At 43.6% G+C, this 23,687-nt stretch overlaps 1 protein-coding gene across 1 annotated transcript in view; it reads right to left on the bottom strand.

Moving 5' to 3' along the window:
- The window catches only part of PLPPR4 (phospholipid phosphatase related 4), a 61,287-nt gene that overhangs the window by 13,906 nt on the left and 23,694 nt on the right, over positions 1-23,687 (bottom strand). The window contains exons 2-6 of the mRNA XM_053248928.1: positions 15,162-15,347; positions 9,910-10,039; positions 7,425-7,620; positions 2,721-2,778; positions 147-320 (exon numbers count right to left, since the gene is read on the bottom strand). Of these exons, the coding sequence (XP_053104903.1) occupies positions 147-320; positions 2,721-2,778; positions 7,425-7,620; positions 9,910-10,039; positions 15,162-15,347 (744 nt within the window). The remainder of the gene's footprint in view (positions 1-146; positions 321-2,720; positions 2,779-7,424; positions 7,621-9,909; positions 10,040-15,161; positions 15,348-23,687) is intronic.

A 23,687-nucleotide genomic window follows, 5' to 3' on the forward strand; every position in this document is an offset into this window, starting at 1 on the left:
AATGTAGATGTTTTATGTTCAGAAGACAGTGACACATACCCTACTGTACTGCAAATCTAAAAGATATGTGAAAGATTAATTGTAAGAAATTTAGCTACCAAACCTCAGGTCTCCCTGTTTATTTTGAACACCTGCACTTGACTTACCAAATAAAGGGCAATTCCACCTCCAATTAAAAAGCCACAGTAAACATCAACTGGATGGTTTTTGTACTGGGTGATGCGAGTCAGTCCACAAATAATTCCGCAGATGATAAATGCGAAGACTAAAAGTGGTTTCAGAAGTTTCGAGGAGTCAGTTAAAGTGGAGTTGAAGTACATCTGGAAAAAAAAACACATGCACAAATTTTAGCAACCTTTTTTCCAGATGAATACAGTTTCTTTTACTGTTTTGTTACTAGCAACAAGAAAAGCATGGGGTATTTAAAAAAACAACAACCAAAAACCAAAAACTGGATTCAATTCACATACTGAAAGACCACATGAGGGGAGGCCCTGCTTAGAATCTAGAGGAAGAGAGGGGTTCTCTTCTGCTAGCATTCAGAACAATTAGTGAGGTATCCAGAACTTATTTGCTGCCAGTGCAAATGTGGAACCGCTGCCCAGACCCCAAAATGGCTGGGGTGCCACGGATGAGGAGGACCAGATGATGCAAGGAGATCAGTGACTGTGCTTCCTCTTCTCCTCGTGCACGCCAAAGTGTGGGGCAATAAATCAATTTCCAGAGCTTCACCTGACCTCATGGACTGTGTGTGAGAGGAAGACTCTTCCCTTCTTCAGAATTCCAAAGAGACTCCCATCCAGGTGGTCTTTCAATAAGTGAGCTGAGCTTTTGCCAGACTAATGTTCGAGCTCTCACTGAATGTGCTGATAGACCTGAACTACAATATTGTGTGATCTCTCTCCTTAGAGTTGATTTATGTGTTATCAGGATGGTACTGAAGGTGCTTCTCTATCCCATACCACTCTAGATCTATTTTTGGGAAGCCATCACACTGTTATGGTTACTTCTGCCAGTGTTGTCCTTCAGCATTGGTACAGGAATGAATCATGTCAATTACCTGACTCAGATCATTGCTTATTACTGATGTTACTGAAGCAGTGTGGGATCCAGCCATGCTGGTCTTGTACAACACAAATTGGATGAAAAGTAGGGCTCTTCTTGCAGCAAGAAATACCAACAAGAGAAACAAACCAGCTTGTAAACACAATGTTTTATTTGGGAATTAAGTGTCTTGTGTTTTCCAAGCAGAGCTTTTAGTCTTCTCTTTCTCATAATCTGAAAATGCTTTTTCCTAAACTATTCTTTCACAAAATGAGCAATCCTTATTCAATTTATAGCTCCCTCCATCTCAGTATATAACATATCCCTGAAAAAATAGTATCAGTTTATTTCTCTAATCAAATCGGGATTTGAACGATCCATAACTTCTTATTCTAAACTTTCAGCTTCAGAAAATGAAGAGCTTGCATGAACTAAAACAATCTATTCAACTCTTCCCACCTGTTAAGTTTGTTTGATGATTGTATGTATTTTCAAATATTCATCCATTTCTGTCATTCTGTGTAAAGATGCATTACACTCCTGGACCAAATATCTGAGGATGTTCTGTGTTCTGCAGGATTTGAAAGTACTTTTCCAACATCAAATCCCGAGTGCTGCTTGTTGAGTGATCCAGTTAAATGCAGCAATATCTTTGAATAATGGCAGGCTATTGACATGCTGGTGGAAGAGCAATTTCCCTCATGCAAGGAAGGAGGGGCGATTTTCAGCATTTCTTCCTTCCCCTTGTAGCCATGTGTGCCTTCTGAAAATATATCCCCTCAGGGTTGGGGAACCCTTGGGGATGTATTTTCAGGAGGCACAGGCATCTGCAGGGGGAAGGGGTGACTGAAAAGTGCCCCTCCCCTCTTGGACAATGGAAAATGCTCTTTCACCAGCTTGTTGTTAGTCTGGATGTCAGCTCTTGGATCTAAGAGACGTTTTAATATGAACTGGCTGTGAAACAACGTTATTTTAAAATGCGTTAGAAAGTTTTTCACTCATTTTGAAAAACAAAATATTTCATAAGAGGCTTTTCTCATCACCCCCGCACCCCTAACACATTTCCAGCTTTCCATTTCAGGCCATGTGTATGTGTGTCTGTCCCCATGTTTTTTTCTTGAATCTTCACATCAAGTAACCAGGTTATTTTACATCAGACACAGAGGCCATACACATGACCTTTTACTTGCGTGGGGAGAGGAAAGGCAGGATAGTGTCTACTTCTCCCCCCCCCCGATGATCTCTTGGCCCTGTGGCTTGTGTGCTCACATGAGCAGCTCTCTCGGGAGCCATGTGGCCATCTGGAGGCCAGGAAAACGCAGCCCGGCCTCCAGATATCCCTAAATGTGCCACACATGGAGCACAGTACACTGAGGGATTCTCCCTCACTCTAGGCACTCTAGGCCACCCAGCTCTGTGTCTGCCCGAGCAGAAACACGACCATGGGAGGAGGGTGCTTATGCCCTTCTACCTGGGTAAAAGCCAGGGTAAAGACCTTGGGCTACCCAGCAGGGCCGCACCGGAATCAGCCACGATCCCAGCACCTCACATGAGCAGCCCTACCCTGGTAGGGCTGTGCAAGCCCAGGTAGTGCTACTTGTTTGAACAGCCTCAAAGAATGACACTCTGACTTTCCCCTCTTGTACAAATTATTATGAAGAGGTTTAATGACTCACCGAAACATACACAGCTGCAAAGGCTGCCAGGGTAGCATGTTGCGAAGGGAATGACTTTCTATAAAGCAAGGACAGCCAAATTAAATTTCTCACTTAAAATACATCCTGCTAGATTTGGTTTAAAAATAACCAAAGCATTAGGTGGTCCGGTGCAGTAATCATGTTTAACTTACCAGTTGCAATCAAGAAAATGATTATTAGATTATTGGGTCAGGCTTTCCCCCCCTTTTCTTTTAGCATTGGGGGAAATGGTAAATCTCACATTGACACATATTTTGATTACAATGATTAAACTTCTGACTCAATTTGACTTTGGGGGGGATTTTTTTAAATGTAAAAAAATTAAAATGCTACAATTACACGGAAGACTCAATGGCATACAGTGACTGAATGGGTTATGTAATTGCAGTCACTGATTCCAACAACCATCTGAGAAAAGAGAATGGCTTTGAGTTAAATTTTGAATTCACTGCCTCAGAATCAGCAGGCTGCCCCTCTATGAATTAGTAGTTTTCTATCTTTTGATAGAAACATGTTGATGGGGGGGGGGGGCAGAAGTCTAAATGACTTCTACTATTCTGAGTGTGCACATACTGAGGAAGGACACATAAATGGTGTGTCCCTTCTCATTTACTATGCTTTGGATGAAATGTGTGAATTGACTCCATCACTGCATTGTTTGAAGTGATGTGAGTTAGTATGAAAATGTCATGGACCATTCACACATGCAAGTTGTCACTTGACATTGTAGGATCTAAACTACCAAGAAACATAAAAGCATAGTTGGAAAGCTGCACCATAGCAATGATATGTATATCTTAAGCGAACAACTTAAGGCTGGATCCACAATGTTGCTGAGGGCAGAATTAGCAGCACACAAGGGGTCTGTTATGAACAAGTGCAAAGTGGTGCAGGGAACACAGTGATGGCTCAAGAACTCTCGGCGCCTGAGGCAGGACACCAAATGCTGCCCCCTTTGTGTGCACCCTCCTTTCCTTTTTCTTTTAAAACAAAGGGGGAACAGGGAGGCATCTTACCACCTTGCTGGTGCCCCAATAATTGGCTGCTTGAGGTGACCAACTCACCTTGCCTCATGAAAGGGCCGCCTCTGAGGGAATGGTGTGATATTCAGGGAACAAGCAGTGGGTTGGAGAGGGGTGCCTAAATCTTTCTCTCACTCCCACTTGTTTGTTTTACCTTCAGTCTCAGTTAGTCCCCTGCTAAATGAGCAAAGAGACACCTTTTTAAAGTGGCAATTCTCTTTATTGAGCAGGGGGAGAGCAACCGGCCCTATCCATCTGCAGCACAGCATTCCTCCAATGGCTGTTGCTGGTGTCTATATTATGTTTCTTTTTAAGACTGAGCCCTTTGGGGACAGGGAGCAATTTCAATTAATTGAGTGATTGATTGATTGATTGCTATGTAAAATGCTTTGGAGCCTTTTGTTGAAAAGCGGTATATAAATATTCTTCATCATCTCTTGAAATAATATTTTAATACTCTCTCTCTTGAAGTAACATGAAATAATATTTAATTTCCCTTCTCTCAGAAGCATGAAAAAAGGTAATGGTTATTTTAAAAAAACACAAAAAAAACTTCCCACAAGAGCAAGATTTAGGAACTTAGCCTATTTTTTAAAAAACCCAAAGTTCTACAAAGAAAAATCTTCAGCAGAATTTATAGCATGTGGAAAAACAGCAGAATTTGTACTGACCTTTATAAATGGGAAATACAAACGGCAACGCATGGTGAGATGTATGCCCCCTTAGAATGTCAAGGCAATCTTAAGGGTAGTCACTGTGCACAACTCTGGGGATTTGAAAGGTTTTTCGGGATTTTGTAGGAAGAAAGGTTGAGCCACATTTTCTGTGTTAGTCTTGCTATATTAGTCTTCCTTGAATAATTCATGAAATCCGTGGCCCAAGTTTCAGCCTGCTAGTTTCAAGTCCTCTCAACTGAATATGTGTTTACAGGCCATTATGTTTTTGTGGCCATCATCTAGTACAAGTTCTTTATGAATACACAGAGCTATTTGCATTTCATTTGCAAATTCCAAGTATGTCTCAAACAACTCTCTCAAACAACTTTTTGTTTATGTCCACCCAGAGAATTGTTATGGATGACCAATAAGTAAAGTTGCTGTTGTTTATTAGTGCACTTATCTTATAAGATGGTGGAAGGGCAAGAATAAATTGCATAACCACTGGTCACCTGCTAAGACAATTTTTAAATCAAGAATTGATAGGGAAAGGCTCCAGACTCTTGATTTCACTTCTTCGGTCCATTTTGTCAGACACATTTTGGGGGGAGTGATGGAAGGGACAGGTTTAGTTCTTTTCCAAACAATCTTCCCAACTGTAGCCAGTTTACTTTCTTCCACAAATCTCAGTAGGAGCCAATGAAAACTAAGCCTGCTTTTATCTGCATAGCCTTCCCATTTTGGGCAGGCTAATACTGCATGTGGTGGCATCCTGGCTGCAGAGGGTCTTGGATGATACAAATTATCTACACCCCTTTCAATCTGGCTTCTGTTCTGGAAGTGGGACTGAAACTTCCTTGGTCGCTCTAGTGGATGAGCTACACTGGGAGCTTGATGGGGGCATGTGTCCCTGTTGATTCTACTGAACCTCTTGGCAGCATTAGATACCATCGACCATGATATCCTTCTTGACCACCTCTTGAGTATAGGGATTAGAGGTTCTGCTTTGGAATGGATTCGGTCCTTTCTTGAAAGGGAAGTGTCCAGAAGGTGGTGCTGGGGGACTACTGCTTGGTTCGTTGACCAAGTGGTCCTGCAAGCGTTCAGTTTTGTCCCTCATGCTGTTTAACATCTACATGAAACCACTAGGAGAGATCATCCAGGGACTTGAACTGAGCAATATGCAGAAGACACCCAGTTCTGTCCCTCCTTATCACCAGATCCTATGGAGGAAGTGGACATCCTGAATCGGGGGCTGAAGGCAGTGATGGGTTGGTTCTGGGTTAATAAACTGAGATTTAATGCAAGACAGAGGTGCTGTTGGTCAGTAGCAGAGCCAATCAGGACGAGGAGATTTGACCAGTTATGGATGGGGTTGCATTCCTCTTGAAAGAGCAGGTGCGTAGCTTGGGGGGTATGGCTGGACCTGGCTCTGCTTTTGGAAGCTCAGGTGGAAACAGTTGCCAGGGGTGCCTTTGCACAGCTTCAGCTAGTGTGCTAGGCAGCTCTGGCCACAGGTATCCATGCCTTAGTCATGTCACAGCTAGATTACTGTAACACGCTCTATGTGAGGCTAACCTTGAAGAATATTTGGAAACTGCAGCTAGTGCAACATGTGGCAGCTAGGATTTCATCTGGAGCTGCCTGCTGGGATCATATTACACCCATTTTGAAAGAGCTACATTGGCTGCCAATTTGTTTCTGGGTGCTGGTTTTGACCTTTAAGGTCCTTAACGGTTTGGGCCCTGGATACCTGAGGGACTGCCTGCTCCCAAGGGTTTCTGCCCACCTGACGAAGTCATGGAAGGGGGCTCTGCCCCACCTGCTGAGAATGAAGGAGGCTCAGCTGTCATGCACATGAGACAGGGCCTTCTCAGTTATTGCTCCCAGACTTTGGAATGCTCTCCCAGTTGGCATCTGATCCTCAGTCTCCATCACAGTTTTTAGAAATCTTGGCATTTTACCCAGGCTTTCATATGAGTGTTGTTTTTATTGCTGATGCTCTATATTTTATGGTCCTATTGTGTATATTTTTAAAAAACTTTTAATTCAATTTGTATTTTCATATTCCAATTTAATATTATTATTGTGTAACTGTTTTATAGTCCTATGTCTTAGATGTTTTGCAAACCACCTTGAGATTGTTTTAATGAAAGGTGGTATAAAAATTTAACAATCAATAAAATAGCCTCACGCCTTTATCTGAACACTCTTTTCATGGGTTAATCCCTCCACCTTGCTTGCTTCCTCATCCTCCTGTTTGCACCTGTCCATTGCCTGCCTTAAGCAGTTGGAGGCAGCAAGCAAAGAAGGAATGCATTTCTGGAGAAGGACACAAGCGGCAGGAGGACAGAGCAACATGCCCTTTCTTTGCTTGTTGCCTTCAGCATGTGTCGTGTCCATCAGACATGAACTGGAGGCAGCAAACTAGGAAGGAAGGAACCCATTGCTCCCTCCCCCGTTTCCAGCAATGAGCTTCTTCCTTGCTTACTGCCTCCAGCTTGCCTGACGGAAGAACATGAGTTTGAGGTAGGCAGAGCTCACTATGGGAGGAAAAGAGGAGGGGAAAGAGGAAGAGCTATGGCAGCAGCGGCCTCTGGCCCACGGAGTGAGGGGCAGGGTGGCACTATGCATGCCTCACCTCATCCATCCATCCATTTATTTGATTGATTGATTGATTATATTATGCATATTTAGGTTTAGCCAGCTCTGTGCTGGAACATCTGTGTGACTGAAAATTCCACTGTGGAACATTACACCATGGAACTCGTGGTGGTGTATGTGGTGTTCCCATGTTCTGATCAGATAAATCCAGGCATTGACCAGACCTTAGCTTCAGCAAGGTTTTGACATATATACATAATGAAAACACAATGCATGTCTCAGTTTTCCAAAAGCTTACAGATGCTAGTAACGGATTCATGTCCCATGGTTTTGATTACAGCAGCACATTCCAGATGAATAAAATGATATACATAACATGAGCACACTATTTTGTATCTAACCTTCCATCGTTGATGATGATGGGATCAGAGCCTGAGCAAATATCCTCCACAATATAAGAATTTTCTGAGCAGGAGACATTGAGGGATGTATAGTTAGGTTTGCATACAGTCAGGAAATACGGTGTTTGATACCCAGTTGACAGCTGTATGATATCAGTGATGAGGGCAGTAGCACAAAGACCAAATACATGGACACCTACAGGGGAAGCAGAATCATCAGATATACCATTGACCAAGTAGATATATGGAGTCTGTGAGCCAAACATCATCATAATCAAGGACATTTACATACTACTTTCCAACAAAAAAGTTCCCAAAGCAGTTTGCACAGAAAAAGAACTAAGCTGGTTCCCTCTCTCAAAGGTGCTTACAATCTAAAACAACCACCAACACCCAGAAACACAAGTTGGTCTGGAGAGATGGTCCTAAGAGCAATTTTATTTGGATCCTGAAGGCCCTATATTTTAATTAAGATGTCGTAAAATGTTTCCTGTTTACAAATTGTAAGAAAAAAATGCCCCCTACTTAAATGTTTAATCTCTCTGGATTTTTTAACGTCAAAGTCCAATTATGCCTGCATGTATGCTGACTGTTAACTGTTCAGCTGTTGCTGCTAGATCAATGGTGGGCAAACTTGGCCCTCTAGCTGCTGTTGAATGGCAACTCCCATTAGCCACAATTTATTGTGGCTGGGGAAGATGGGAGTTGTAGTTCAACAGCAGCTGGAGGGCCAAGTTTTCCCACCCCTGTGCTAGATGATGATGAAGGCTGACCTCCTGAGCTCAGTTTGTGCCACAAAACACACCTCTGGCATGTTTTGTTTTCTAGCATGGTTGTTTTCTTGCCCCAGACATCATTGGAGTGTGGATGGATTGATGAATCGGGGTTTGTTGTATGATGTTTTGCTGTTTGTGTTTGGATCAGTTTTGTTCTGCACTGTAAATTGTGTTCTAATAAAGTTTTTATTTTTTAAAAAGTTTATAATAAATATTATTATTTATAATATTGATATAGTGCTTTCTAATTTTTAAAAAATCTCAAATCAGTTTACATAGTAAGAGGATTGAAAAAATAGTTCCCTGGTCCAAAACCTAAAATCATTGGCACTTTGATCCTAAATGCATAACTCATAAGAGGCTGTTTTCACACACAGTGGGAGCCTGGTTCCCACTGCATGTGAGAACCGTCGGGAGCTGTGTGGCTCCCACCGGCGGCGCAGTGGCAAACCCTCTTGGGTAGCCCACTGCTTAACCCTGGTTTGGGCACAGGAGCGTCCTTAAAGTGGGTTAACTGCTTGTGTGTCACCACAGCATGACTCTGCACCAGAGCGACTCACGAGTAGCCCCCCAACCTGGAGGCTATAACAAGCTTCCCAGTATCAGGGGAATCCCCAGAATGCTCTGCACACTTACGTGGGACATTCTGGGACTTACGGGGGCCAGGAGGCCCCCAAACCTCACCACCCCAACCAGCTCCATGACAGAGCCAGTAATAGTCTGGGTGGCTGATCCAGCCGCCCAGGGAGGGCTCCCTGCTCGTCTGCGGGGACAGCGGGTCAAGTCCGCTCTCCCCGCAAACCCCCTTTAGGTTCTCCACACTGCTTGTGTGGAGAGCCTTTAAAAGTTTCAGTGATTGACACAGGATCTCTTTCCAAGCATTGGAGTGTAAACTGTTTTGAGAAAAGTGTGCAGCTACCTTGCAAATGAAGATGAAAATAGAAATATTTAAATATTATAACGAAGGAAACATATTTATGCACTATAGAAAACTGACACTGAGTTCTTTCCACTGTAAAATTATTCAATTGCTCAGTGCCTGTGTTTTTACTATAATGGTTATCATTATAGACTTTCATGCTGATTTCAAACAGAACTATGCCAAAATCATACCCTTCACTGCTGGGCATTTATTTCTCATTGCCTCCTGTAAAATTGTATCTATGCAAAGTCCTGTCTTCCTATAATGAAGAAAAATGTTGTATCTTCCTTGTGACTATTATTTTATTTGTTCCCCCCACCCCCACATATATGTCCTTATTTTTGGCTAACTTCTTCAGGATCGATTCAAACAAGCAGAAATGTGATGTGGTACAGTCCCTGCATCATACCATTTCAGATTGAAAGAATATTTATGAGTGTGAATGCTTGTCAACATAAAAAGAAAACAGATCTTATCACAAACAGTGAGTCCATCATTGAGGCACAGGAAGTAGGAGCACAGGTATTCATAATGTGATAGCCCCAATTCACATGACATGCACTCTAAACTTTAAGGTAGGTCAGTAGGATACTGGGAGACTGGTTTGGATGGCGTCCCCATGGTGAAGATCATGTTTGTTCTAGCCTCTCATGGCCTTTCCTGGAGGTCTGTGATTTGTTGTATAACAAGTCCTTCACAATTCTAAAATGTTTGTTTAAACAATTAAGAGTTAAGTTAAGTAATAAAACAAGAAACTCTCCATGAAAAAGCACGTGCAGAAACCCACCAACAAATCGGACTGCTCTTCTAAGGAAAGAGTTGAAGTTACAGCCACCAGCATTGATATTAGCTTCGGCTCCAATTCCATTCCGGCGCTTAGAAAGGCAGCAGTAGAGAATGCCTTCTCCCACCATGATCTACAATGACAAAGGAGTAGTTCAAGTGAACGGTAGCTGTTATTTGGCAGAATATGATTTGATTTGAAGGACACATATAATTAACTGTAAGTGAACAAACTTCATTTACCAAAGTGTGTGTTACATTGCTTTGCAGACATCTGCTAATGCAATTTTCTTGAGTGAGGATTGGGGAGAAGATGGCAGTATATGTACTGCATTTTCATTATCTTGAAAACACCTTGTTTGCAAGAGAGACAATGCATTCTGATCTCTTGGCTGACAACTTGGTTGACCTAGGATCTGTTCCATCTCCAACACTGACTCATGAGCTGCCTAAAGGATTCTTGAACTGAGAAGGTGGGACGTAAATATTTTAAATTGAAAAAATACAGAAACAAATAAGGAAAATTCTATACATGTGTGCACGTGCGTGCACACACGCACACATCTTTCCTCTCACCAAATGGCCTGTGAAACAGTATTTTAACCTCACAATAACCTCCATCAAGGACACTTCGGGAACCGAAATTTACCATTTCTAAACCAAACATCCTAGCTACTGATTCACTTACTGAAAGACTGTCTTTGGACATTTTAATTAGGCCTGAAGTTAAACTACTTGCCTTGGTTTGCCTTCATTCTGTTTTTTCAATGCTAGCTGCAAACATAATCATACTGCAGAAGGGTATGTCTGTCAGCCTAGTAACCCTGCATACATGCAAATTGTGCAAACACAAAAATTGTGCAAATGATGTTACATAAGTTCAAGTCCCAACTTTTGACTATTGGAAACAGGCATACTTTGGGGTAAATTGTCTATGCATAACTTATGTTATGACGTAGGTTTTGGGCGGTATAAAAATATGTTAAATAAATAAATAAATAAATAAATAAATTGCAACCATTGCTCAATTATTTCCAATGGGTCTACTCTGTGTCATTTATGTGCACAACTTGAAACATTACTGGACTGATGCGCCCTTCCATGGTATGTCAGCCACTGTTTTTCTCTGTACCATTTTCCTTCTTCTTATGTCCCAACTTTTCAGTTCAAGAATCCACAAGGCAGCTCATGAGTCAGTGTTGTCTACCTACTTTGCTCTCACTGCCATTTAATTTGATTGGCTGTGGAGACCAACATGATTTTGTTGATGATGTCACAATGACACATCTGACACTGTAACATTGCAGGTGCCTATAAACAAAACCTAAGTAACTGAGAATAAATATCTTCCAGAGAAACAATAGGGCATTGAACAACAATGGAAATGTTGCTGAGGTTCTTTTTTCTCTCAGTACTCAGATCCAGGCTATAGAATTCTTCACCTCAGGAGATTTGGTTCTCTTCTCCTATCAGGCTGTTAGTAAAGAACCATTCTGTTTTAAAGTGCTTTTAAGGAGCTCATTGAGTGAAGTTTTATATTTTTGCTGCTTCTGGTTTTATTTTCTTTCTGCTGTTGCTGTAAATTGGATTGTGTTTGTCGGTTGTAAACCGGTTGATTGTTTTATTGTTGTTTTATAAACTTGATGGTCCACCATCAAGATACTTGATGGTGGACAATGTGGGACAGAAATACATTCAATAAATAAGCTTATCTTGAGGCAGCTACCAAAATGTGAGAATGTGCACTTCTTTGAGCCCATATGATACAGTGACCTACACGTATAAATAAGCATTGTGACTGTAAGAGCGGTTGCCTACTAGAAGTCAAGGAATGCCATGTGGTATTCATGCACTGGATCCAGAACGAAAGTAGTGCTCTTTTGACTAGATTCTATTCTACCCAGTACCTGAATCTACAGTTCTACTATATAGAGTGGTATTAAATATCTTATTCCCTGAAGAATGTAATATTTCTCTTCAACCCATTCTGAAGAGCAAAAAACTTGGAAGCTTGTACACAGATATAAGTTTGGATAAGGCAACTTCAAGTGACTTGCAGGTCAGAATGAGCTATCACAGATCTATCACCACAGAGAGAACTTCCATACCACATGATGTAATTATTTAAGTCACCAAACAATGTACATACGAACCAGTACTAAATCACTTAATGCTGGCTCTTTTCTCATTGGTAGTATAACTACTAGGGATGTGCAAACCGGCTCAAGTTCAAGCCGGTTCACTTTCGAACCTGGCCGGTTCAAGGGCTCGTCCCTGGCTTGCCCTCGAGATGAACCAGACCTGGGTTGGCTCAAACTTGAGCCAACCCAGCCCCCAGCCGGTCTGAGGGTACTAATGAAAAACAACTTTTTAAAAAGAAACTTACTGCCTGTAGGGTGTGCTGCCGCAGCTGTGATCAGAGCTCTCTAGCAGTTCCCTCTCCCCCCACCAGCCTCCCTCAGTCTCAATTTGGCCCAATTTGGCCCATTTCCAGCTGACTTTGGCCTGTTCTGGGCCTTTTTGCACAGGCAGTGGCCATTTTGGAAGCCACTGTGAATGCACACTGGCCAGTGTGCATGTGCAGTGGCCTCCAAAATGGTCACCCCCAGCACAAAAAGGCTGAAATAAGACAGCTGAAAAAAGCCCAAACTGGGCTGAATTGAGACCAAGGAAAGCCAGAGACGCCCACCCCCTGTGCCCGCAGCAGCACCCCCTGGAGGCAGTGAGTTTCTTTTTTAAAAAATTCCCCATTAGACCTCCTGGACTGGCTTGGATTGCCCATGCCTGGTTCCATTCCAACATGATTTTGTTGATGATGTCACAATGACACATCTGGCACTGTAGCATCGCAGATGTCTATAAACAAAACCTCCTAGGTCAGTCTCCTAGAGCCGAACGGGGTGGGTGGGTGTCTGTTGGGTGGGGTGGGGGTTATCCGGTTCAGTCTCAAACCGAACTGGACATACCGGTTCCATGCACACCTCTAATAACCACAAGGTTATGGATTACCTATCATCATACCCTGTGACTTATCATCAGGGTTTGTTTCTCTAAGATTTTTAATATAAAGCCACAATGGCAAGAATTTGCTTTCTAACATTTCACCTAAAATTTTGGGAACTGTTAGAAAACTGCTGATACAGTGGACTGCCTGTTATGTGGGTAACAGGGAGTACAGTGTTCTGACATCACAGCTAGATGAATAAGCTCCTCATAGCTTAATGGGTTTTTCTTATTTTCCCTACAGCAAAACAAGGACAGTGAAGGTTATGTAATTCCATAAGAATGTAGATGGTAAAAGGGGTCTAGAGAATTCTATAAACTAAGAGCTACTGTCAAAAACAGTCTCTCACAATATAATCTGTCTCAATATAACCATTATGATTATGTGACTTTGATCAAGAGCAACTAGTGGGTCTTAAATTAACATTTTCATTTTTGCCAAGTTTTCAATTACTGTTGGCAGTTATGCCTGAAGAGTCCACTTGGAAAAGACACATCTGTGTGTGATGTGGGAGGGAAAAGTATATTTCAGTCCATTCTGTTGATAATCTCTCAGGGAACCAGGACAGCTATATTAAGGATTGTGGCCACAGTGGCCAGATACAATAAAGGACACAGAACTAGATATGTAGACCTATGCCAAACCATTGTGGGGTTCTATACTACTCTTGTTCATATGCCACGACCCTTCCTCTTTCCTCAAAAGCTACTGAGAATGTAATTTGAATCAAGGTTCAATCTCTCTCTCTCTCTCTCTCTCTCTCTCTCTCTCTCTCTCTTAATGCCAGGGCTCAGACAGGGAGCATGTGAAGTAGCAATACAATGAAGTACTTTATTCTTCCCTAGAGAAGTGAATTGCAATTCAACAGAAAAACAATTTTGGGAAAATAATTTTATCAGAGAAAATGGTAACGTATGCAATTCTATTAGATCCCCTATTATTTCAGTTGACATACACTAAGGAAACAATTCTAGACAAAGTCCTAGAACTGATAGCATACGGAGCATCTGCAGCTAGAATTTTATATGCCAAACATTGGAGGCAATCTATTATCCCAAATATGAAAGAACAGGTTGACTTTGTCTCACAGACAAATTAACAAAATATATAGGGATCAAAGAAAAAATAGGAAACTTGGAACATTAAACAATGTTAAGCAATGTTTTATTGCTGTAAAAAGAAGAAGAAGAAAGAAATATCCCCAAATTCGCAGCTGAGTTTTATGTTACTGTAGTTGTGCTTCTTTTTCTTATGAATATAAAATGTGTAAACTCTGCTTCCCCCACACCCCAAAACAATTAAATAACCCAAAATCTACTCTCCCCATAAAAAGGGGGAAAGCAGCCATTCACTAATAGGGGCACCAAGAGCCAGCGTGGTATAGTGGTTAGAGTGTTGGACTAGGACCGGGGAGACCTGAGTTCAAATCCCCATTCAGCCATGATACTTGCTGGGTGACCCTGGGCCCGTCACTTCTCTGTCAGCCTAACCTACTTCACAGGGTTGTTGTGAGGAGAAACTTAAGTATGTTGTACACTGCTTTGGGCTCCTTGGAGGAAAAGCGGGATATAAATAATATTGCTGAAATGGGGACAAAGTCTGTCTCCTACCACTGGTGATCCCAGCAGTTGTACAGTAGGTAAGAGTTAAGTTTGGCCTTTCTCGGTTGCCTCAGATTGCAGTCTGCTTATTTGATTGAAAGACACTGAGTGCTCCTCTTTAAGACAGCCCTGTCCTTCATCTTCATATTCCTCATACTAGGTGTTCCTTTTAAGTGTGAAGCTAAGCCCAATTCAAACATTAAGCTGTACATGCATTCAGGGGTCCGTACACATGTACGTGTTTTTGTGCAAAGTGAACCTGGGTACAAACCTTTTCAATTGCAGGCACAGATAGGAAGGGCACTGCTGTATGTGCATTCAGCATAATGTGTGAATACCTGTGTACAGACTGTATGTGCATAGACTATACACAGACTGTACAGGTGTTGAGAATAATGGCTCTCAAGCTGCACAGTGAAACATGAGTAGTTCCACACTGCTTGAATTGCTACATGTGTCTAAAGTACTGCCCGCTCTGTTGTGGAACAGGGCTGTTCCACTGCAACTTAAAATAGCGCAACAACAGTTGCATGACACTACTGCCATGACTTCCACTAATGAAGCCTAGAATCAGTCTTCTGTTGATGGGTTGATTCTATCTCTGAAAGAGAAATTGTAACAAGCGGTAAAGAGGAATATTCTACAACTCACCATAATGGCAGGTGCAGCAAAAGCCAAACTGAGTAACATCAAGAAAGGAACAGCCTCTTGTGAAGGTTCAATGTATGGCATACTCAGACTTCTGTCATAGCAGCTGAATCCGGAGTGAACTGGCTTGAAGACATCAGTAAGCTCGAGGAAATAGAGGCTAACAACAGAAGATGCCAGGATGGGCAACTGGGAAAGGAAGAATGCAAAGGGAGTTACACAGGAACATAGGAAGCTGTCATATACTGAGCCAGACCATTGGTCCATCTAGCTCAGTATTGTCTACACAGACTGGCAGTGGCCTCTCCAAGGTTGCAGGCAGGAGTCTCTCCCAACCCTGTCTGGAGATGCCAGGGAGGGAACCTGGAACCTTCTGCATGTAAGCATGAGACCCTCTTCCCAGAGGAACCCCATTTCCCTTGTTAATAGCAAGACATAGATTCTGAATTTGGGTCTTGTAGACAGATGCAATCTACCACTGAAATGACAACAGAGGACATGATTCAACAAAAATGAAGTATTTTTAAAAGTCCCTTTAATTAAAGCAAGAGAGAGTTAAACACTTTACTACCTGTTTTCCTATTGACATCAATATGACAAATATTCTGAACTTTAGCTAGTCACACCTAACATTTATCACAATATTAAGTACTTTACAAAGCTTTTCCTAAGTAATTTTCAATAATTAAATATACATGATCTCATGAATCCTTATAGAACTATCAGTTGAGCCAGAAGCATTATCCTCATGATACAAGTGGGGGTCTCAGGCTGGAGGCTTGCCTAAACACCTAATGAGTTTGTAGTTGAGGTCTGATCCGAACAGGGGATGTCTTGGTTCTTAGCTACTATGCTGTCCTAAGCATTGTAGCAGATCACTACAAAATGACACATGGATTTCAGAAACTGACTTTCTGGAATTGTAAAATTCTATGACAACAAGAGCTGAAGTAGTTCTTGGAGAACAACACATATATTTCTAATTACAACGTGTGGTGTATGAACCACATTTCTGGAAAAGCTTGGGCAAGATTGGAAGAGTTCACCCAGTTCCTCCACAGCACATTCTATGGCAGTTCTCTTGCTTCTGGTTGGGTAAGAGGTTGTGCAAGTTATTTGTGGAAGCGGAAGCATATGTTTGGATTGACTTTCACCTTTCTCAAACAATGCTCTAGCACAAGGTGTAAAACAGCCCTTCAGTGCATGGAAGATGCTTTCCACATGTGGAAAGGCAGCTTTCGATCCCACTTCATGTTTAATTGCATGAACAAAAAAAAGTTGCATACTTGCCTCCTTCATTCTTTTATTTCTTTCTGTTAGGAGGTTCAAAATTGGGCCCTCTGTACACCTCCGCTTGCACCCCCAGGGAGGCATGCAGTCTGGACCTGTCTGCCCACAGGAGTGTCCAGGAGTTAAGACAGTTTCACCACCGTGGCCAGAAGTAGCACAGGGGCACCAGCCCAAAAAAGGGAGCACGGCTGCAGCTCCCCACTTCATAGAAGCCCTGAATTGTGCACCTTAACACCTACAAAGGCTTTCCCCTGTGGGACCTTTGGCCCTCCTGAGGCCCCCCAGTGTCAGCCCAGGCAGGCAGCCATGACTCCCCTTTCACCACTCACTCCTGACCTGGGTACTCAAGACACTCAGTCATGCCTCCGGATTATCCAAATCCCTAGAATCAACAAGCCAATATCCCTAGTCAACATTTAGCCGCCTCCTAAAGAAATCCCATCTTTATGTCTAACTACGCTGAAAGCCATTGTTAGGGTGGCTGAAAGCCACCCTAACTACCATTGAAAGCCATCAGAGATCACCCACAGTAACCATTAACCCAGAGCAGCACTGAGTTAGCATGCAGCTTTAACCACATAGAGCATCTCCCAACCTATAACATAACCAGCCAGAGGCCACCCAAACTGCACAGCCTCTGGGATGCATCCCAGGGCTGTGAGCCATCCCAGGGCTGTGATCCTCGGCTTTTCCATCATCACATCATATCTGTTCAACAATCTGGGCTTTCCTTCCTTCACATCGTACAGGGAGTCTCCCTCTCCTTTCTCCACTCCGAGGAATTTTGCCTTTTCCCTCCCAATTCTTCCTTCCATTCCCTGGGTGTGAGTGTGGATGTGCATGTGTGAGTGCTTGTGGTACCATCAGGTCAAGCCAGGACAAGTGACTTTGTTTGTACACCTTCCCTTCCTTCCTGCTCTCCTGCTTAAGAGAACCCCAACGTATTCAAAACAGTTCACTATTTTCCCTGTAAGTGGCCCCAGGTAGCACAGGGAACTGCCCCCTTCTCAAACTCTGCTCCCTGGTTTCCAGCAGCCTCCCAACATTTGCATACTTCAGCCCCTATATCTGCACGTCGCTGGGGAGCTGGCAGCCAGTTCTCCCTGCATAATAAAAGAAACCACTTTCCCTTTTTCTCTTTCCCCAGTTCCTATGTCCCCTTATCCCTTTCTCTCCTTATCCTTCTTTACTCTTCCGTGGTCGACACCTTCCTGCCTTCAGTCTTTTTGACCAGCTTCTCTCTCCCTTCTTTTCCCAGTATCTCTCAGTCTCCTTTCCACTCTACCACCCCCCCTCTCTGCCGGTTCTCCCTTATAGCTTATCTCTCTTCCCTTTCCCTGAACCTCTTCAGCCCCCTTCCTTCCTGCCTCTGTTCAATTCGACCAGCTTTTGTCTCCAGTCCTTCCCAAAGCCTCTTCAGCTTCCTTTCCTTCCTGCCTCTGGTCGTTGAACTGACTCCTCCTTCTCTCCCTCTCCAAACCCTTGAGTTTCCTTCCTTCCTGCTCCAGTCTTTTCCTCCTCCACCAGTTCTGGTACTGGTCAATCTTGGCGTCTTCTCCTCAGGGTTCTCCTGGGACTCTTTCCTTCTTGTCCTCAGTCTCCTTGCCAGTCCCCTGACCAGCCCTTCCCTCCTTCTCTCCCCAAACTCTCTTAGGTTTTCTTCTCTGCCTCCACTCCTCCACTGGTTCTCTTATGAGCCCCCCCCCCACTCTCCCTGGGTTCCTTCTGGTGTTGTTTTTGCTAAACAGACAACCCACCACCTCCTTCCTCCCCCCTTCCTTCCAGTTAGCAATTAGAACCATAAGCAGAGGTAACGCATTGAGCGCAGGTATACCACCAACAGAGCTTCTGTATCATGTGGGGACTCTTTCTTGGTAGTATTAAAGACATCAATCCTCTTATTTGTTATTCAATAAAGAAACATTTTTATTTGGATTTAAACCTGTGGTTGTGACTTTCTTGGGGAATTTCTTATTTTATAATTGAACCAATAAGGTTCCACAAGTGGGGAAAAGTTTCCTGGAAACACTTCTTTCCTTCCACACACTGTGGAATGGCTGAGCAATGGCTGAGAATTATGATGCCACTCTTACTATTGGTTAGCTATTATTCCTTGGAAGACCCATTCACCAAAATATTCAAGAGCTCCGATCACTGTATGTTGGTGTTTACATCCAAGTAAGTAGGATTGTAGGTTTTACTCAGTGAACTTGCTCTAGTCCTGCAGAGTTTTGAAGAAATTTAAACCTTTGCATCCATATAGAAATATGAGGCTGGTTGAAACAATGTCGTGTGTGTGTGTGTGTTTGTGTGTGTGTAACCCCATATATATGCAGGATTCCAAACAGTTGGTCACATGTCTAAATCACATCCACACATGTAGTGTTAGAACCCCAAGGATGATTATTATACTAGCTCTGCAAAATGGTTGCTACTTCTGCATGGTAAAATTTTATACTTTTTAACAATTTAAATGGGGATACAATGTGGAATGGATGAAGATATATAGTTAGACATTTTATGGGGGCAGTCTTAGAAGAAGAAGCATAGTAAGTCAACTAGAAACAGCAATACCAAAGACCTTTTGGTGTCTCTTGCTTGTTTTGATTCAAATATAAAATGTCATAAGCTGTCAGCTCACAGATATGATCAAATACTAAATATGATTCCATGTTTCTTACAAAATACTACCAGATAGTATACAGAATTACAGCCAGATATCAAATATAGGCAGTATCAGACATTTATAATAATTGCATGATGACAATCAAATATCATTAAATATAGTAAAGACATTGCACTTAACTATAAAAAAGTTAAATATCAAATACTGAAATGCGATCAAATATGAATATGAAACATTCAGTTTATATTCAACAAATATTTTGAAAGCTCAGAATATCTGGTGAGTATAACTAATTACATGTTTTATGGTAACTAAGCCTAAGTATTGCATACATGAAATAATCACATTGGGCGCAGAGCATCTGTGCCTCCGGCCAGCCCACTCACCACCAATGACCCCCCCACGCTGGCATGCCCAGCTTTCTGGCCACCCACTTCTCCCCCCACCCGGTGCTTTCTGGCAGGCCGTTTGGCTGGCCCGCTTCCTCCCCCCGCCGCCCCACGCTTTCTGGCCGGCCAGAAAGCTGGCCCGCCACCTCCTCTTCCCGGTGGCCAGCCCAGGCTGGCCCACCACCTTCTCCTGCCTCCTCCTCCCGGCGGGCGGCCAGGCCAGGCTGGCCCTCCGCGGCCTTCTCCGGCCAACCGGCGGCTGGGCCAGGGCCAGGCCGGCCTGCCACCACCTCCTCTTCCCAGCGGGCAGCCGGGCCAGGGCCTGGCCGGCCTGCCGTGTCCTGCATCCTCCTCCCAGCAGGCAGCTGGTCCAGACTGGCCTGCCACTGCCTCCTCTGGCTGACTGGCAGCTGGGCCAGAGCCAGGCCTGCCTGCCTCCTCCTCCTCCTGGTGGCCGGCCCAGGCCGGCCCACTGCCATCTCCTCTGGCTGACTGGCGGTCAGGCCAGGGCCAGGCCAGCCCACCTCCACCTCCTCTGGCTGATCGGCAGCTGGGCCAGGCTGGCCCGCCACCACCATTGTCTCCCGTCTCTGCCGCTATCCCCAGGCAGCTGCTCTTACGAGAACTGCCACGCATGGGATCAGCGACGGGTACATTTAAGAGAATTAAATATATAGATTCTTCTCCAGCTTATCCCTGATTCCACTTCCCTCCCTTTCCTTTCCTTTCCTTCGTTGTCTCCCTGGTGTCTGTTTTTAGACCGCAAGCCCTTTGGAACCTCCCTTCTCACTCTTTGTAAAGTATATGCATGCAGGCAATGCTATATACAGTAAATACATTGCTTGAGGAGAACTCTGAGCAGTATTTTAGAAAGAAATTTGTTAGAGCTCGACCCATCCCCCAATATTTAAGTCTCTTTGCCTCTGTACTGAAAGTAATGCAAGTTCTACTCATACATTATGCTATATGTGCATACAGTTGTCTGTACATATGTACAAGTTGTGTGTGTGAATGCATGCATACATGCATTCGTATTAAAAGTGAACCCGGGTACAGACCCCCTCAAGTGCGGAGTGCAGCTAGAAAGTCTATTACTATATGTACCGGGAACATAATTTGCAAATAACTAACTGTACGTGCATATGTATGTACATTGAACACAGATTGTGCTGTGTTGTACATGATATGCAAACAGGAATATAGGAAGACTTGATATACAGAATATTGCAGCAATCATGCAGCAAAATATTGCAGCAACATGACAACTTCCAAACCTAAACACATTGGTGGCATTATTTCCAAGCAAATAGACGGAGGAGTGGGGCATCATCTACGTATTTATCTATCTATGTTAAATCACTTTGGGATTTATTTATTTTTTTGAAAAGTGGTATATAAATATTTGTCGTAATCGTATTTGGAAGTAACTTGTATTAATGTCAATGGTGAATGCAATTCCAAGTAAATGTGTCCAAGATTGAAATGTCGGTCAAGTAAACCAATGAGGGAAGATTGCATGTAGCAGTAATGAACTTACTGGATGTTCATCACATTCCCACATTCGACTTCATCACATTCCCACATTCAATACCTTTGTCCCACACACATTTCCATAGTTTCAGTAAAAGTTACTTCCAAATGTGAATGCTTAACATTGCAAGCTGGCATCTCACTCCTATAGATTTAGGCCAGAATCCATAAGGCCATGTGGTCCATGCACACAGAATGATTTCTGCCCACCTTCTGAAAACTTCTCCCAAACAACTTCTGAAATGCAAAAGAAGTCTTTAATGTCATATGAAGTATTGCCGTATCAGACACCGGGAAACCTCAGAGGATGCAGAGAAGGATTTGCACGGATCTCTTCCATCTTGGCCATAAGTACACAATGGCACACACAGAAGGCTGCACAAGCATGTCCCATGTGAGGCAAATGAAGCAAGTCCATCCCACTATGCGCCCTGTCAGTCACTACCACTTTAGAGCAGGATTTTATCATTGCTGTTGTGTTTTACAATGACTCGGCCATTATGGCTGTGTCAACATAATGGCTCTGTAAGATTATGGGTTTTTAAGGATAGTACAGAGATGAGTCACTTCACTTCTGCCCCTGCAATGCACTCTCTCAGCCTATTTCTGAAAAATGCAAAGTGGCTTTGCATGCCCCCATTATGCCACATCTGGCAAAAACTGCAATTGCATCAACATGTGCTAATGTACAACACGATGGCCTGGGCTTCCTCCCTTTACTGCCATCATGCCATGTTAAATAGTTGAGACATGATAAAGATACTTTGCATGCAGAAAGTCATAGAAATATATGAAGCTCCTTTATATCGAGTCAGACTAATAATCCACCGAGCTGAATGTTGTCTAGTCTACTCTGATGGGCAGTGATTCTTCAAGGAGGAGGTCTTTCTCAGTTCTGCAACCTGGGAGTTTTTACTTGGAGATGTCAAGGATGGAATCCAGGATGTTCTGCATGCAAAGTATGTGTTGAGAGATGACTCCAACTCAGAGGTGCACCTAGGTAATTTTGCAGCCTGGACCACAGGCATTTGGAGTCCTCCCACCCCCCGCAAATTAAGCATCATCAGGCTTGGCCGGGTGACCACACCACCCGGGATGACAGACTAAAGAGGATTTGGGGCCCCCAGGGGCTGTGGAAACCCTGGACTTCGGCCTCGAAGTCCAGAGGTAAGAGTGCCTCGGCTCCCACTGAGATATGACTCCCTTACATAGGGAGTGATATCTCAGATCCAGTCTCCAGTGAAAAGAACTCAGGTAGCTGGATTGGGAAGACTTCTCCCTGGAATTCTGAATGGTGTCAGGCTGCCTATCAGAATAAACAGTACTGGGCTAGAGCACCCAACAGTCTGACTTGGTCAGTGGCAGAGCCAGGGAACAGAGGCCAGGGTTCTGCCCTGTCCTTGGCGGGCCTGCTGTGTATGTACTGCACACACCAGTGACACCCCTTGCATGTGACGTAACATGCACATGGGTGTGGCCCGATTGCTGGAAGGCCCGTGCAAGCCCTCTGGAGTTCATTCCCAGCCAACGTTGGCTGGCTGGGTGCATTTTCCCTCTATGGAAGGAGAGGAAGGGACATAAATGCACCCAGCCAGTCAACGCTGGCTGGGAATGAACTCTGGAGGGCCAGTGAGGGAGCGAAAGGGAAATAAATGCACCCATCCAGCCAGGTTCTTTGAATCTGTTCACTCAATGGTGGCTCTGCCCCGGATTTGGTATATAACAGAAGATCTTAATACAGTATGCTCCTCTGAAGGTTCCATTTCAATGGAGGCATAGAGATACAGGAAGCTTCCTTCTACTGAATCAGACGACTGGTTCATCTAGCACTCCGTATTGTACACTAACTGGCAGCAGTTCTCAGATGATCTTAACAGGCGGTGTGGCCCATGGCGAAGAAGACGGCCTCTAAAATACCCAGGGCCTAAGCTGTTTGAGGCTTTATAGGTAATAACCAGCACCTTGTATTTTACCCAGAAATGTATCGGCAGCCAGTGCAATTCCTTCAACACAGGAGTAACATGGTCTCTCCTAGATGACCCAGAGACCAACCTGGCTGCCGCGTTCTGAACCAACTGAAGTTTCTGGACTACGTACATTTAGCAGGGGGAGAGCAACTGGCCGTGTCCATCCCCAGCACAGCATCCCTCCAGTGGCTGTTGCTCATATCTATCTTATGTTTCTTTTTTAGATTGTGAGCCCTTTGAGGACAGGGAGCCATTTTATTTATCTGTCTATCTCTATGTAAACCGCTTTGGGAGCTTCTGTTGAAAAGCAGTATATAAATATTTGCCATATTCGTCGTCTGTCCTGCAGCATCTTGGCATCGCTTCAGGTGGACCAGTGCTCAAGCCAGCATTGATTAGCAGCTCTCCAAGGCTTCAAGCAGGGGTCTTTCCCAGCCCTACCTGGAGATGCCAGAGATTGAACCTTGGACATTCTTTCTGCATGCAGAACAGATGCTCGACCACTAAGTTACAGCCCCATCTTTGAAGGCAGAGAACTGATTAGCATCACCTAGCATTACTGAACTATATTGCAACCCTTCATACAAAACCAAAAAAGCATGTAACCACCTTCATCTATCACATTTCACAATCCGTAACAATGTAACGATTCTTCAAAATGCAGTTTCCTGAATGCAGTAAAACATTTTTCTAGTATATAAAATGCATCTTTTTACAATAGCTGGGG

The sequence above is a fragment of the Hemicordylus capensis genome, chromosome 4 (genome assembly GCF_027244095.1).
Source record: "Hemicordylus capensis ecotype Gifberg chromosome 4, rHemCap1.1.pri, whole genome shotgun sequence".
In the NCBI taxonomy this organism is placed as follows: Eukaryota; Metazoa; Chordata; class Lepidosauria; order Squamata; family Cordylidae; genus Hemicordylus; species Hemicordylus capensis.